Source organism: Mirounga leonina, unplaced genomic scaffold, assembly GCF_011800145.1.
Source record: "Mirounga leonina isolate KUSES-001 unplaced genomic scaffold, KU_Mleo_1.0 Mir_177, whole genome shotgun sequence".
NCBI lineage: Eukaryota > Metazoa > Chordata > Mammalia > Carnivora > Phocidae > Mirounga > Mirounga leonina.
In genome coordinates, this window is record NW_023270459.1 from 5419813 (window position 1) to 5435178 (window position 15366).

A 15366-nucleotide genomic window follows, 5' to 3' on the forward strand; every position below is an offset into this window, starting at 1 on the left:
TAAATACGAAGAGTAGCTTTATAAAGCTATCTCTTCTACAATGTAGTACTGTTGCAGACCCTGATGGGAGGATTTAGTAAGCACCCTCCTGATTTTTTACTTGGGAGGGTCACAGGACTGCTTGTGTATCACATCAAAAACTGCCTCCACAAAGCTTCACTTTCTTTCTTTCTTTCTTTTTTTTGTGATAAGTTACATCTATTTAATACCACAATCATTAATAAAGTTATACAGAGATGCTCAAAAACAGAATAGATATATCAAAATGGAATTCTTTTTTTAAAATTTTATTTTATTATGTTATGTTAATCACCATATTGTGTTATGTTATGTTAATCATTAGTTTTTGATGTACTGTTCCATGATTCATTGTTTGTGTATAACACCCAGTGCTCCATGCAGAACGTGCCCTCCTCAATACCCACCACCAGGCTAACCCATCCTCTCACTCCCCTCCCCTCTAGAACCCTCAGTTTGTTTCTCAGAGTCCATAGTCTCTCATGGTTCGTCTCCCTCTCTGATTTCCCCTTCCATTTTTCCCTTCCTACTATCTTTTTTTTTTTTTTTAAACATATAATGTATTGTTTCAGAGGTACAGGTCTGTGATTCATCAGTCTTCCACAAGCTTCACTTTCTATACACCTGCACTCTCCTCTTTGGCCCCTTCTTCACCCTCACCCACACTACTTTCTGTTAGGGAATATTACTGCACTGAGTGAAAACATCTGTCTCTGGCCTCTATCACCTTTTCCTTTACCCAATTACAGACCTGTCACCCCAACAGACATCTCTAGCAACCTTCTCTCTGCAATATTGTCAATCTCCTCAGCACTTATCACACACCAACCACTGGCAATCCGAAGACAGAAAACCACCTCCACCTCGAGTTCAAAATGCAGGTGACTTTCCTCTCACCACTCAAACATTCTCTTTTTTTCCCTAAAGATTTATTTATTTGAGAGAGAGCATAAGCAGGGTAAGGGGCAGAGGGAGAAGCAGGCTCTCTGCTGAGCCGGGAGCCCAGTGTGGGACTTGATCCCGAAACTCCGGGATCATGACCTAAGCCGAAGGCAGACACTTAACTGACTGAGCCACCCAGGCGCCCTTGTTCAAACATTCTTAAATATTTTTATTTTATTTTTTTAGAGAGGGGGTAGAGGCAGAGGGAGGGAGAGAATCTTAAGCAGGTTCCACACCTAGTGTGGAGCTCGATGCAGGGCTTGATTTCATAACTGAGATCATGACCTGAGCTAAAATCAAGAGTCTGATGTTTAACTGACTGAGCCACCCAGGTGCCCCTCACCTTCCAAACATTCTTAAAACCAACTCCTTATTACTTTGACTCTAAAGGTTAAAGTAACCTCTGGTTTGTCTAAAAAGATCCCAAAGCATCTTGTCCTTTTCATTAATACATTTCATCATCTTCACTCATTTTCTTCCCTCTTGCTTGCACTCAGAGGAGGAAGGATCCTTACATTTCTTTTAACCTAAAGTCATCTCCCACAATTACAGATTTGAGACCTTGCTCAGTTCATTAACTCCTTTCATTTGCAACTTCACTTGCTTTCCCCATGCAAGATTCTTCCCCTTGAATTACTAATATTTGCAGATTTTACCTGACGTATTTTTCTCAACCATGAGAATGTCAGGCTAAGCATAAGGGAATAATGACTTGTGAGAATAAGAATTTAGGAAGAGTGGCATGAAGAGAGAATTGTACAACCAAAAAGCAATTCAAAAATTAAGATGGTGAGGCAGTAACAACAAAACAGCAGTAATAATGCTAAACATATTTACAAGGACCCTTTTGAAACTGTAGACAAGAAAGATCCTGAAACATTTCTATAAAGCACAGGATGGCAAAAGAAAACTGAATTACACTCATCATTATTAATCTGAGAGATTATTAAAATATCTTTAATACTGTCTTCATTTATCACACGGTCTTTTTCTATTAAATATCACGCTGTTCAACTACACATTTTCAGACCAGGTAAATTTTCAGAAACAATAATGCTTTATGTGTTCAACAAATAGTTAATTTGCTATGTACAATGAACACAAGGGGGAAAAGATGTTGATGTCTAGTTGTGAAACATAGTAAGACAGGCATGAAGCACAAGAAGAAAATAGAAGACAAAAAGAGAACACAGAAGGTACATCTAGCATTTCTTGGCTTACGGGAATCAGAGAAGGCTTTGCAGGGGTGATGATGCTCAAGCAGACGGAAAAATAAACCTAATTCCCTCCTGATCCATTCCCAATTTCAGTTGATAGGAACCACTATATGTACCATCACTCATTTCTTCCCTGTTCCTTGCCCAGTCAATGTTTTTAAGGCCAACCCACTTTCCTAATTTCTCATATACCTGGTTCTTCCCTCTCCTAACTAGTTTAGGCCTGTATTTCCTCTTTCCTAAACTCTTAAAATACTCCCAACTGACATCACTATTGTCAGCCTCTCCCCTCACCCGCAATCAGTTTTTTCACAATGCTGTAGCATAAACTTCCTAAAGCTAGACTCTGACATGTTACCTTATTGGCTAAAAAACTTTCAATGGCTCCCTAAATCCACCAAGAAAATTCAGACTTGTTAGCCTGTCATTCAAATGACAAATTGAATATATTAAGATAAACTTAGCAGTGGAAGCAAAATAAAAGGGGAGGGGACAGTGCCTGAGCTTGTTATTTGACACATTTTCATTGTCACTTAAGCCTTCCAGAGCTCTTAATTTTTTTCTTTCCACTGTGACTTCTTAATCTGTTGTTGCACTGTTCATTTCTTCAACCACAGCCATATAAGGAGTAGGGGAAGAGAACTCCAATTCAAAGGCACCTTGTGTAAAGGCCTCAAATCTGAAGGAACTTGACTGACCTGAGGACCTGAATGAGAGTTAAGTGTGAGCTGCAAGGTGTTATGGGTCAGGATAAAAGTTTGGGCTCTAGCTGTTCCCTGATAGACTGCAAACTCTCTGTGGCCTGGGACCAGACACTTACTCCTAGATATCCTCTTCATGTGGCTAACTGTAATTATCTGTCAGGCTGCATCTTAAATGCTATGTTCTCAAGAATCTTGTCTCTAATGCTCTTTTGTTTCCTAGCACCTAGCATACTGTCTAGCATGTAGCCATAGTAGGTGCTCAGTAATTCTCCTGAATGAATAGCTTATTAAATAATAAGCACCAGGCAGATGCAAGCTGCTTCTATGCCCCATTTGCTCCAAGCTGTTTTTAGTGTGGAAATACCTCTGTTCTTAACAGTGCCCACGTTTTCCCAGAAACTCTATTTTACCCTCTCCAGAGAGTCCCAGTTTTGGAGAAGAATAGCTATCCAGTTGTGTGAAATGCAAAAGGGGATTGGAAATCTGACCACCATTAAAACAAATTTTGAGTTAATCCTCCAGTTTTGAACTCTCATCTTCAGTCCTCATTACTTCATAGTCTTCTAGTTTCCATTGCAACTGGTGATGCCAATTGCTGAGCCTTTCAGGAGTCTGGGTATAAATCAGGTTAGTTCTTGGCTTAACCCACTATCTACTTAGGCTGTAGCTTTCTCAACTCTTCTAAGTCATTTAAATTCATCCATTTGCTTTTCAAATTCCAGTATTTTGTTGCTCTTGTCTCCTTTCCAAATCTACCTTGTCCTTTATGGTTTTATGCCTAAAACAACAAAAAAGTCCCTTGCATATAGTTTTAGCTATATGGATTTATCAACAGCAAGTAAAATCTTGTCCAACCTGCAGTCTAAATTTAATCTTTACTCTTTAAGCTGCTTTTAGTTGTGATTTCTTTCTTGTAGTTGGTTTTTTATTTTTTAAAGATTTTATTTATTTGACAGAAAGACACAGTGAGAGAGGGAACACAAACAGGGGGAGTGGGAGAGGGAGAAGCAGGCTTCCCGCCAAGCAGGGAACCCGATGCGGGACTCGATCCCAGGACCCTGGGATCATGACCTGAGCCGAAGGCAGAAGCTTAATGACTGAGCCACCCAGGCGCCCCTTGTAGTTGGTTTTATATTTTAATCTCCCAGACTATAAAACCAAAAGACATAGATGAAAATAACAGAAAAAAAAATATATATATACACACACACAATATTGCTTTCAAGAGGAATTCAAAACAAACATGGGTGAAGAACGGAGGAACAGAAACTAATCTAAGGCAGACAGAGAATTTATTAGGTTAAAGATACTTGGAATCTTTGGATTTATAAGGTCCACAGAGAACCACCCAGGAATCAGTGTGGTAACATTTCTGAACTCCAAGAATAAAGCTTCTGGAGAGAAAAGTGACTAAGAATCAGATTGGCATCAGCAACGCCAGAATGTTAGAATACAACAAACCAACACCCTCAAAGTTTTATAGAAAAAGATTCTTGGGGTGCCTGAGTGGCTCAGCTGGTTAAGCTTCCAACTCGGTTTCAGCTCAGGTCATTATCTCATGGGTCCTGGAATCGAGCCCTGCGCCAGGCTCCCTGCCCAGCAGGGAATCTGCTTGAGGATACTCTCCCTCTCGCCCCCACCCCTCGCAGGCGCTCTCTCAAATAAATAAATCTTGAAAAAAAAATTCTGAATTTAGAATGATATAATCAGCCAAGTAATTAAGAAAAACACAGGCTCACTAAAAAAACTTGCCACCCACACATTCCATGTAGTTTGTTTTTTTATTTAAATGGTAAAGATGCACTCAAAACACAACTGGGGGTGAAAAGAGAATCAAATAAGAGGCCAACATTGAAATACGAGTGCTTGAGTGTCTCTGAAGTCTGGTGAGAGATAATAAACCAAAGTAGAGCAGTAGAGGCAATAAGAGGTCAAATTTTGGATGTATTTTCAAAATAGAGGTGATAGGGACTAGAAATGCATATGAAGTGTGAGAAGAACAGAAGAATTAAGGATGATTCAAAGGTTTTTGGACGTACCAACTAAAAGGATGAACTGTCATTCAATTAGATGGAGAAACAGGTATGTGGATACCTACTGGACATTTCTCCAGGTGGTGGTGTTAAGGAGGCAGTTGGGTATACAAGTGAGGAGGTCCAGGCTGGAGATAGGAGTCAATAATGTACAGAGAGTATTCAAAGCCAGGAACTGCACGAGATTATCAAGAGAAAAGTGCAGATGGTAAAATAAATTTTTAAAAGATACAGTGAAAGACACACACACACACAGAAACAGAGAATGAGACCTTGAGCTTGCCAACATTTGGAGGTTTAAGAGTTGAAGAATCAACAAAAGAGACTGAGACGCAACCAATGAGGTATGAGAGAAAACCAGGATAATGTCAGATGTATAAAATATTTCAAGGAGAACAGCCCAACTGTGCCATATATTGGTGACTGGTCAAGCAGACTGAGGATAAGAACCAACCACTGGATTTAGCAACACGGAAGTCTTTGGTGATCTTGGTAAGAAGTCTGTCATCTGTGCAAATAAAAACCTAAATAAACTGGGTTCAAAAAGTAATATAAGTAAGTGGTGTGGACAGTTCCTTCAAGGAATTTAGGTGTAAAGGGAAGGATAGAAATGGGGTGATAGAAGAAACAGTTAAGAGTAGTAGTGTTTAAAAAAAAATAGTAGTGTTTTCTTGTTGCTTGTTCTTAAGATGGGTGAGTTGGCATCATATTTCCACACAGACAGGAAAGATCTCGTAGAGAAGGAAAAACTGAATTCACAGGACAGAGTACAGAATTGCTAAAGCAACGACCTCGAATCAAGAGGGAATGAAGTCTATTGCATAAGGGGAAGGGTGGTCTGATAGAGAAGAAAGAACACTTTCTCTACACTGACCAGTGAAAAAGTAGAGGTGTGGAGCACAGATGTGAGTAAGTGGGAATATGTGGGGTTGTGGGATGAGTTAATCAAAATTCTCTTCTGCTTGCTATTCTTTCCTCAATTAAATAGGAAGCAAGGTCCACAGGTTGAAAGTGAAGATGGGTAGGAGGTATTGGAGGAGGAAAACAGAAGGAATGAAAGATTCATGCAAAAAAATGGAATGAGTAGACTATGGAAATACAGTATGACTACAGGAAAGTAACCATGACTGATGAGGTTAGTGAAGGTAAATTTAGAGTAAAACTGGTCAGCATGTCTGTGTTGATATAATCAGGACTGTGGTTTCTCTAAGCTTGTACAAGAAAGCAGAAGTGCAGAGGGGTTATGGTAAGTACTGATTGTAACTGCTCATGGAATTTAAACAGGATAAAGAGGGGAGTAAAGCCATGAGGGGGATGTGGAACAGTGAAAGGTAGTAAGTTCAACAGACTGTAGATTACAGTAGGTCTGAATGACTTACGGAGTTCAGGTCTAGAGAGACAGAGATGGAGATGGCGGCTGGAAAAAACAATGAGTTACTCTCTATTAAGCACCTACAATAAACTAGTCACTTTTGATACTACCTCATTTAATTCTCAGAATGACTGAATGATGGGCACTATTATCTGTAGTTAAAAGAACAAGTTAAGGGATGCCTGGGTGGCTCAGTCGTTAAGTGTCTGCCTTCGGCTCAGGTCATGATCCCAGGGTCTTGGGACTGAGCCCCGCATTGGGCTCCCTGCTTGGCGGGAAGCCTGCTTCTTCCTCTCCTGCTCCCCCTGCTTGTGTTCCCTCTCTCGCTGTGTCTCTCTCTGTCAAATAAATAAATTAAAAAAAAAAAAAAAACTTAAAAGAAAAAACAAACAAGTTAAAACTAGGGGTTAAATAACATCTCCAAGACCAAAGAGCTACTAAGCATTCCAAATGGCCTTTTGGGCCACATTTTCTTTGAGAAATAAACACCCCACAAAACTAGAATAAGAGGAGTACCTGGGTGGCTAAGTCGGTTAAGCGTTGGACTCTTGATTTCCGCTCAAGTCATGATCTCAGGGTTGAGATCGAGCCCCGCAGGGAGTCTGCGTGAGATTCTATTCTCTCTCATTCTCCCTCTCCCTCTGCCCCCCACCCCAAATAAATAACTAAATCTTAAAAAAAAACCAAAAACACAAAACTAGAATAACATCCCCGTGAATAAAATATTTTACAAACTAACTCACACTTTAAACATTAAAAAACTTACTTCAATGATATCTAGATTTTAATATGGCTAATTAAAGTATTACTTCAGGGATGCCTGGGTGGCTCAGTCAGTTAATTGTTGGACTCTTGATTTCCACTCAGGTCATGATCGCAGGGTTGTGAGATCAAGTCCCGTGGTCGGGCTCCAGGAGCTTAGAGCCGGCTTAACCTCCCTCCCTCTGCCCCTCCCCCACGTGCACACATGTGCCTCTCTCTTAATGTAAAGCATAAAGAAATAAAAAGGTAAATTGTTCCAGTAGAGGGCATCTTCTACCATGGAGTAGTAAACTCAAGTTAAACCATCTGCAGTTACTGGTATTATTACTTTGGCACTGAGTTATAAACACTATAAAACTCTTGCTATGTGTCAAGCACAGATAAAATTTCTTTACTCTTCCTATTTCCTTCCTTCTATTATTTTCTTCAGGCTTTATGCTGTTTTCTCTACTTCTGATTCAGAAAGCCACAGCTTATCTTACTCCACTGGAAAATGTAGTTAGTTTCTGGCACTGACTTCAGACTCCCCAAATTACTAAATATTTCTGTGGACTGTATAGCAACAATAAACTGTTTCCAAGGCTCCAAGTTCTGGCAACCTCACTAAACAGGGCAACCAAAAGAAACTGCAGCTTGAAGTGTTACCAGATCTTTGACATTCTAGGTAGTGATTGTGTGAACTGCTAGATTAGGTCCCCAACTCATGTGAGAACACAAATAAACAATAAAGCACTTCACAGGAATTTCATTCATCCTACAAAGCTCTCTTACTCACTCAATGGAGTTTATGAGTATGTGGCTAATTAACAATCAAGAAGTGGCTAATATACCAATGGGCAGGACTTAGCAGCTGACTTAAGTAAATAATCCATGACCAGCTTTGATAGTCCTCTACGAATGCCTTGATTTTAAGGACAAATCATTTTAAAAGCAGCTGGCTTATTAATCATTCTTCTTCACAAAGTCTCTTCTCCTAATGCAGTGGCAACCTGGTTTTCATTTGAGTGGTGAATTATCCCGGTATAGCTAACTTAATATATATTACATAAGAATTTCACTCATTTTAGCCCATTTTATTTAAATATTGTAGAAATCTACAAACATAACACTTATGGGAAATATGTACTTTCTCCAACTTTGAAATTCCCATAATTAGAAATCTTTGATAACTACAACTATCCTTTCATTTATTCAAATATTTACCGGGGGCTTGCTATGTCAAGGCACTGTTCTAGGCACCAAGGATAGAGCAGTGAATGAGACAAAAACTCTGCATTCGTGCAACTTCCATTCTGTGGGCAATCTCTTGGTATCCAGGCTCTAGTATGTGCTTGGGCATCATATTCACAGACATAGGTTTGAATATACAGTAATCGGAAATATTCTACAAACTATTCATGCATGCCACCACCTCCAATTCCCTCAAACATCCTGAACTAATTCTTCCCTTAAATTTTAAATGAAAATTATAACTGAGCTTGAGTCATAAGGTAAAAACTCCATCTCCCTAACAATGTCAGTTTTGTTGTAAGATTTTATCCTCCTGCATTCTTGTTCTCCAAAATCTCTCACTATTGGGGGCGGGGTGGGGGGCAACGTATCTTAAGCATTTCAATTTTAAAGAGATATACAATTGTGAACATGGAAAGTACTATTTGGAGATTCCCCCAAGAGATTTCTACAAGATTAATAAACTAAAACTAAAATGTTAAATCATTTCCATTTATTCATTAAATAAACATTCGTTCTCCCAGGAGCTCAGACTCTATGGGGGGAGGGAAGGTGACATAAACACGTGCAAATGAGCAAAGAAGATTACATGCAGGTCATAATCAGTGTTAGGAAGAAAATAAACTGAGAGCTGTGACAAAGACTCCAAGAGACAAACTACAGACCAAATGATCTATTAACATACTTCATAGACTGACATCAGTCTCTTACCAGGTTGCCTTTAAGACTCCTTGACATTCATATAGAAGATTCTGTGTATCAAAGCCCATCAAACTTACTTCAATGTTACCTTTATAGAGCTAGAGCTAGTCTGTGAAATCTCTAGCAGAAAATAAAGGACATCACCCAGTTAGTTACTACCTCTGGGACTGGGCTTTTGATTATATTTAGTGTGATCATACAATTTATTACCCAAACTGGAACATTTTCAAGAGAGAAAAGGGATGCTTTATTTTTATTTTTTTAAGGTTTTTTTAATTTTTAAAAAAAGGTTTTATTTATTTGAGAGATAGACATATATAGCAAGAGAGAGCACAAGCAGGAAGGAGAGGGAGAAGTGGGCTCCCTGACGCAGGACTCGATCCCAGGACCCTGGGATCATGACCTGAGCTGAAGGCAGACGCTTAACGACTGAGCCACCCAAGCGCCCGAAAAGGGATGTTTTAATAATTATGCCACAACAACAGGCACAAACAAGGACCTTCCACCAGGGTAAACCAGGCCTTATGGTCACCATAACTATATGCCATATCAAATATAACTAATCCAAAATTTTAAGAGCACTGTATAGTTCCACATGAATTTAAATTTTAAGTAACATTCAAGCAAAGGACCTAAATTTTAATCTGGATCATGTAAACCAAGTGAATCCCTTACTAAATTTAAGTGAAAAGGGAAAACAAAAAAGTTCTGAAAAAGTAATCAAAGTATCTTCATGACCTTGGGGTACGGGAAAATTCCTTAAAAAAAAAAAAAAAAGAAACACTAGCCATAAACATGCCTACATTAAAATGAACTTCTGTTCACCAAAAGAAACCATTAAATGGAAAAAGATGTTTGCAACAGATATACCCAGCAAAGGATTCGTACTCAGAATACTGAACTCTAGAAAAAGACCCATATTTCAGTAGTAAAATGGGCAAAAGATTTCAAAGGCATTTCATGAAAGGTGAAATCCAAATGACTAGGATATGAAAAAGTGTTCAGCTCATTAGTAATCAGGAAGTTTAAAGCCAGGCACAATCACACTCACCAGACTGGACAGAATTAAAATATCTGGTACTAAGTATTATTGTTGGTAAGGGATGTGGAACTAGAACTCTCATATACCAATAACTGAAATAAAAACTAGGAAACAACAACAACGAAACTGCTTGGCATTACCTAATAAAGACACACCTTCCCCACGATCCTTCAATTCAAATATACACCCTCAAGAAAAGTACACAAACAGGCATCAGTGCACTTAAACACAAATGTTCATAAAGGCACTGTTCACAATAGCAAAAACTGTAAACAACTTAAACATTAACTGTAGAATATTAAAAACAAATGCAGAATAAACTTGTTATATGCCTGATGAAATAATATGCCACAACAAAACAAAATCAAATATATACAAGATGATTCCATTTATATAGAGTTCAAAAAAGGACAAATGTAAACTCTATTATTTAGGGATGTAAACTTAAGTGATAAGACTATAAATGTTAAATAATGTTTATATCCAGCTTAAGTGGGTAGTAGTGGTGATGGGAAGATGCAGGGAATGGGAGGATTCTGGGATGCTGGCAATGTCTGTCTTGCCCAGGGTGGTAGTTACAAGGATCTCTGTTTAAAAATACTTCATTCTTATCTATGTATCTTTTCAACATGTGGGGTATTTCACAATAAAAGGGGGGAAAAAAAAACTCTTCCCAGAGGGGAAAAAAATTAACTTCCAAAAGAGAATTCTAAGAATGTCATTTGAAGAGATTAACTCAAATGATAGTTCACAAAGATAACAGGGATCTCTAAATGCAAATACACATTGTATTCTAAACTCCATAAACAAACTTTGGCTTTAATCTGTTAGAGTGCCATTCTTCCTCCAAATTTTGAAAAAGGTGGAATATCAGAAAGCAAATTACTTCACAAGTCATATAAATTCTAAAATTTTAAGACCAAATACCCCACTTCTAATTCTGAAATTTGAAGTGCCCAGTGTTGACTGGATAGCTATGTAGGAGTTTTAGATTAGATACTGCTAAGTAGAATAAGCTACCAAAATTTGTAACTTCAGTTTTTGCAAATACAATTGGATTCCCAAACCTCTGTTACATATTAAATAACTCCTACTGCTTAAGAAAAGCATATATTATGTATGTGAGATTAATTATCACAGCCATAAGTACGGATATACATTCAATGATTTAAAAAAATATTTTCATTGCTATATTTATCAAGTCATGATACAAGGAACAAATTGGCATATGAACTGAACTATTACAGACTAATAAAACTGCAGTTTATTGACTCTAGAAGCTGAAAAGGATTTTTTTTAAATGTGGCTCATTAACAATACAGACTTTTTGTTTTCTTATATAAAATGATACATTCAAAGATTTTTAATAATTTCATAAAGCCATCAAAACTAAGACACTATACAGCTAAATATCCATGAGGTGGGAGTGGAAAAGAAGCGAAGATTTAAAAAAAATAATAAAATTAAGACTCCTTACTCGGGTATAAAATTTGTCCCAACACGAGTGTCATTAAAAAGGACCCCAAGGGGCGCCTGGGTGGCTCAGTCGGTTAAGCGTCTGCCTTCGGCTCAGGTTATGATCCCAGGATCCTGGGATCGAGCCCCGCATGGGGCTCCTAGCTCAGCAGAGTCTACTCCCCCTCTCTCTGCCTGCTTGCCGCTCCCCCCCGCTTGTGCTCTCTATCATAATAAAATCTTAAAAAAAAAAAATAAATAAAAAGGACCCCAAAAATGTCACTAAATACTTGTGTGATACTGTGAAATGACTCTCCTACTAGTTATAGATTAAATTTTTCTTTTTACAGATTTAGAAAATTTCTTCCTAGCCCTGAACCTCTGTCTCTACGCCGGTATTCATTCCATAATTCTACTAGATGTACTGGAAAGCCACCTTCGTTATCTCGCCACCCTCTCCTAAGCATTTCAAACTTGGGAGATTTGTTTTAAGAGCAGGAGCTAAAGTTTATTTTCTTCCTGGTTTTCTGGCGGAGCTAAGGCACAGCACGTGTGAACGGAAACAAAACCCACTCAGACTGTGCGACGCTTAATGAAATACTACGCGTACGACACTTTCCTCCTCAACGCCCAGAACTCGCCATCCCAGGGAGCCTCCACAGCGACCGGTCAGCGCCCACCGACTCCTCAGATCTGCCTTCGGAACAAGGCTCCTGGATCAAGCTTGACCCCCCCTCCCCACCGGCTTTCCAGAAACAGGGTCGATGCGAGAAGGGCAAGCGTTTCTAAAGAGATGGTTGCACAACAGTCTTTGAGGATTCCGGTTTAACAGGTAAATACCACGTAGGAGACAAGTGGGATGCGATCTGCTCGATGGTACCCGGTGGCATCTGGAGACCGTCTGCGTCGCTGGGCAAACCCAAAGTTTTGGCACATTACTTAACAGTTCACCTGATGAATACCGCAACGAATCGAAATTAAGAACGTGAGGAAATAGGTGCCTCAGAATCAACAAATCACTAAACTCGAGCTAGGCGGAAAAATTCTTTGAATACTCAGGCTTTGTTTTGTGGCAAGACGACAGAACCCCCGAATTTCGGAGTTGGAAGACACGTCTCTCCGTGTTCTCCGGCCCGTCCTCGGACTTCAGGGCCGGGCCGCCCCGCCCGCCCCGCTCTCGGTCCTGTAGTTCCCGGATTGAAGGCGCGGACCTTCGGGGTAGAAGCCAGGAAGCCCAGGGGAGGCCGCGGCCCGGCCCGCGACGCCCGAGCCCGGAGGGAGGGAAGGGAGCGGCCTCCGGGAGGACCACGGCGGGGGCAAGGAGGGAGCGAGGAGGCCGCGGGCCGAGAGCCGCGCGCAGCACCCCACCCCGAGGCCCGCCCCGGCGTACCTTTGGCGAGGGCTACGGTGGAGTTCTCGGTGTCGATGGTGTAGAGGATGCCCTCGTAGCGGATCTCCGCCTTGGAGATAAGGCTGATCTTGCTGCCGATGTAAGGGGTGCCCCCGCTCATGGCGCCGCCGCCGCCGCCGCTCCGGGCCGCTCGCAGAGAGGCAGATCCCACGCCGCTGTCGCCGCTCCGCAAGCCCGCTCGCTCCGTCGGCGCCTACAGCAGCCGCCTCAGACCCAACATGGCGGCGGCGCCGGCTCCGCTACCCTCCCCCAGCCTCCCGCCCTCAAGCCGCGGCGCGGCGGCGGCGGCGGCAGCGGCGGCGGCGGCGCGGGGCATGCTGGGCTGGCGAGGCCGCGCTCTCGCGAGACTCGGCCGGCTGCGGGCGGCTCAGCCTTCCCCGGCGGTCGCCGTAGTCCCGTCGGTGCTGCTTGGCCTGGTTCAGGGCGGCGGTGGTCGCGCCGCTTGAGAGGCGATTCAGGGAGAGGCGGAGTACCTTGTGTCGCCAGGACACGGTGGGCTGGAGTGGAGGCGCGCGCGGCCCTCTTGACCTCACCTGCGGCCTCCGCCATTTCCGGACCCGTCGTATTTTGTCTTGCGTCCCGTGTCTGCTAATGCGGATCTCTCAGCCTGGAAAGTGGCCCATCCGCCTGTGAGCTCCTGGCGAGCCCTTTTAAGACCCGGTCCTTTCCCCTTTGAGGCTACTGTGCCCCTCTTGAAGCTCCCAAGACCCCATTACAGCATCCCATAACCCAACCAAGTCCCCTCCTCTACTCCCCTTCGCAGCTGCTGGAGCTGGGACTCTGTCCAGCACTTTTGAGATGGTCTCGTCTAGACTCGTGGCTTTCAGTGCCACTCTACACAGACCAATCCCAAGCATTTGTCTGCTGCCGTGATCAATTCTGTGAACTCTGGATTCATACAAGCCATAGTCTCCTCAGCCTCTCTAGTGGGATGTCTAATCGGCATCTAATTAACTTTGTGTCTCCAAAGCAATGCTCCCTATTTTCCCTCTAAAATTAACCTTTGCCCACTATTCACCACTGAGGTAACTGGTACCATTTATTCGACTGCTCATCCTTGGAGTCATCCTTGACTTCTCTCTCACCCCGAAATCTGTTCTGATTGCAAATCCTGTCCTTTCCAGCTATAAAATATAAACTGAATCTGATCACTTCTCACCATCTCCATCCCTACCCCTCTACAACAAACCCCACTTACCCTGCCCAGGGTTACCACAATTGCCTCCTAAAAGGTCCCTCTACCTCTGTTCTTGCCCCAAGTAGTTAATTCTCCACACAGCAGCCAGAGGGATCTTGCCAAAATCTAAGTCAAATCACATCCTTCCTCTACTCAATACTCCTCTCCCCAGTGATCCTTTGTCACACCGAGTGAAAGCCAGACTCTTTACTTAGGCTTATAAAAACATGTATGATTTAGCCCCTTGTTGCCTCATTTCACCATTCTGTTTTAGCCGCCCTTTCTTCACCCAGAAGCGCGGCAACGCGGAGAGCAGGAAGCAGGAAAGAAGACTAGAGGTTGTGTTGAGCCTGGTGCACAATGGCTTCAAAGGAGGGCTATGAGATAACCTGCTTCAGTACCGGCTTCCTGACAGGGAATTGAGCTCTTACTCGTGTTCATTCCTTTCCCTTCCAGGCCTGGAACCTAGCTTAGCTTCTCATGCTTCCTGAGCTCATCCTTTTCCATCTCAAAGCTGATGATTCCCAGATTTAAATCTTCCTTCCGGATCTCCTGACTCCCATGTCACACAAACTATGTACTTTCTAGATGCACTTGTTTGGGGTGTGTCTCACAGGCACTTCCAACCTAACATGTTCAAAATTATCTGCATCTGTACCCTTCCTTTCCCCAAATAAACCTGCCCTTTATCATGCTCCTCATTCGCATCACTGGCCCCAGGACTGAACCAGGTATCCAATACTGAAACCAAGAGTACTCCTCTAGCTACACTCCATGGATCACCAAACTTGTTGCTTCTAGTTAATGTCTTGCGACTCATGGTTTCCCGCACCCTATGGCACCAGGAACCATGCATAATTGTAGCTGATCAGTGTGATAGCCCATAGTCTATTATGTATATGAATCTCCACCTTGTGTGCTAGGAAACAGTTGAGAACTGTGACATGTTTCATTTACCATGGCTTCCAAAAACCCAAATCCCATGTTGCTCCCCTGCTTAAGAGCCACAAGATCCCAATTCCAATGTGCATATAGGGAGTTCCATAACAACAAGCGATTCTTGGACACCAGCTGGGGTGTCCTACAATTCAACTCAATTCTGACACTATCTACATAGAGATAGCATCAGATCCCATAGGTTGAGGTTGAGGTCCTACAAGACTGCCCCCCTTTCAGATGCCAATCACAAGCCCAGGTTATCACCTGTGCTTCCAACCAACCAGCTACAGATTGGGGGTTCCAATGAACCCCCAGCCCCCTTGGACTTCAGACTCAGTCACAAGTCCAGGTTGTTACCATAC

At 42.0% G+C, this 15366-nt stretch overlaps 1 protein-coding gene across 4 annotated transcripts in view; it reads right to left on the reverse strand.

Annotated features, from left to right (window-relative positions):
* The window catches only part of LSM14A (LSM14A mRNA processing body assembly factor), a 56563-nt gene extending 43407 nt beyond the window's left edge, over positions 1-13156 (reverse strand). For 2 of the 4 annotated variants that reach the window (XM_035023489.1, XM_035023488.1), the window contains exon 1: positions 12868-13152. In XM_035023489.1, the coding sequence (XP_034879380.1) occupies positions 12868-12988 (121 nt within the window). In that variant the 5' untranslated portion in view covers positions 12989-13152. Of the gene's footprint in view, positions 1-12867 lie in introns of all 4 variants that reach the window. The other 2 variants (XM_035023490.1, XM_035023491.1) reach the window with 2 other exon arrangements.
* Positions 13157-15366: the final 2210 nt, after the last annotated feature.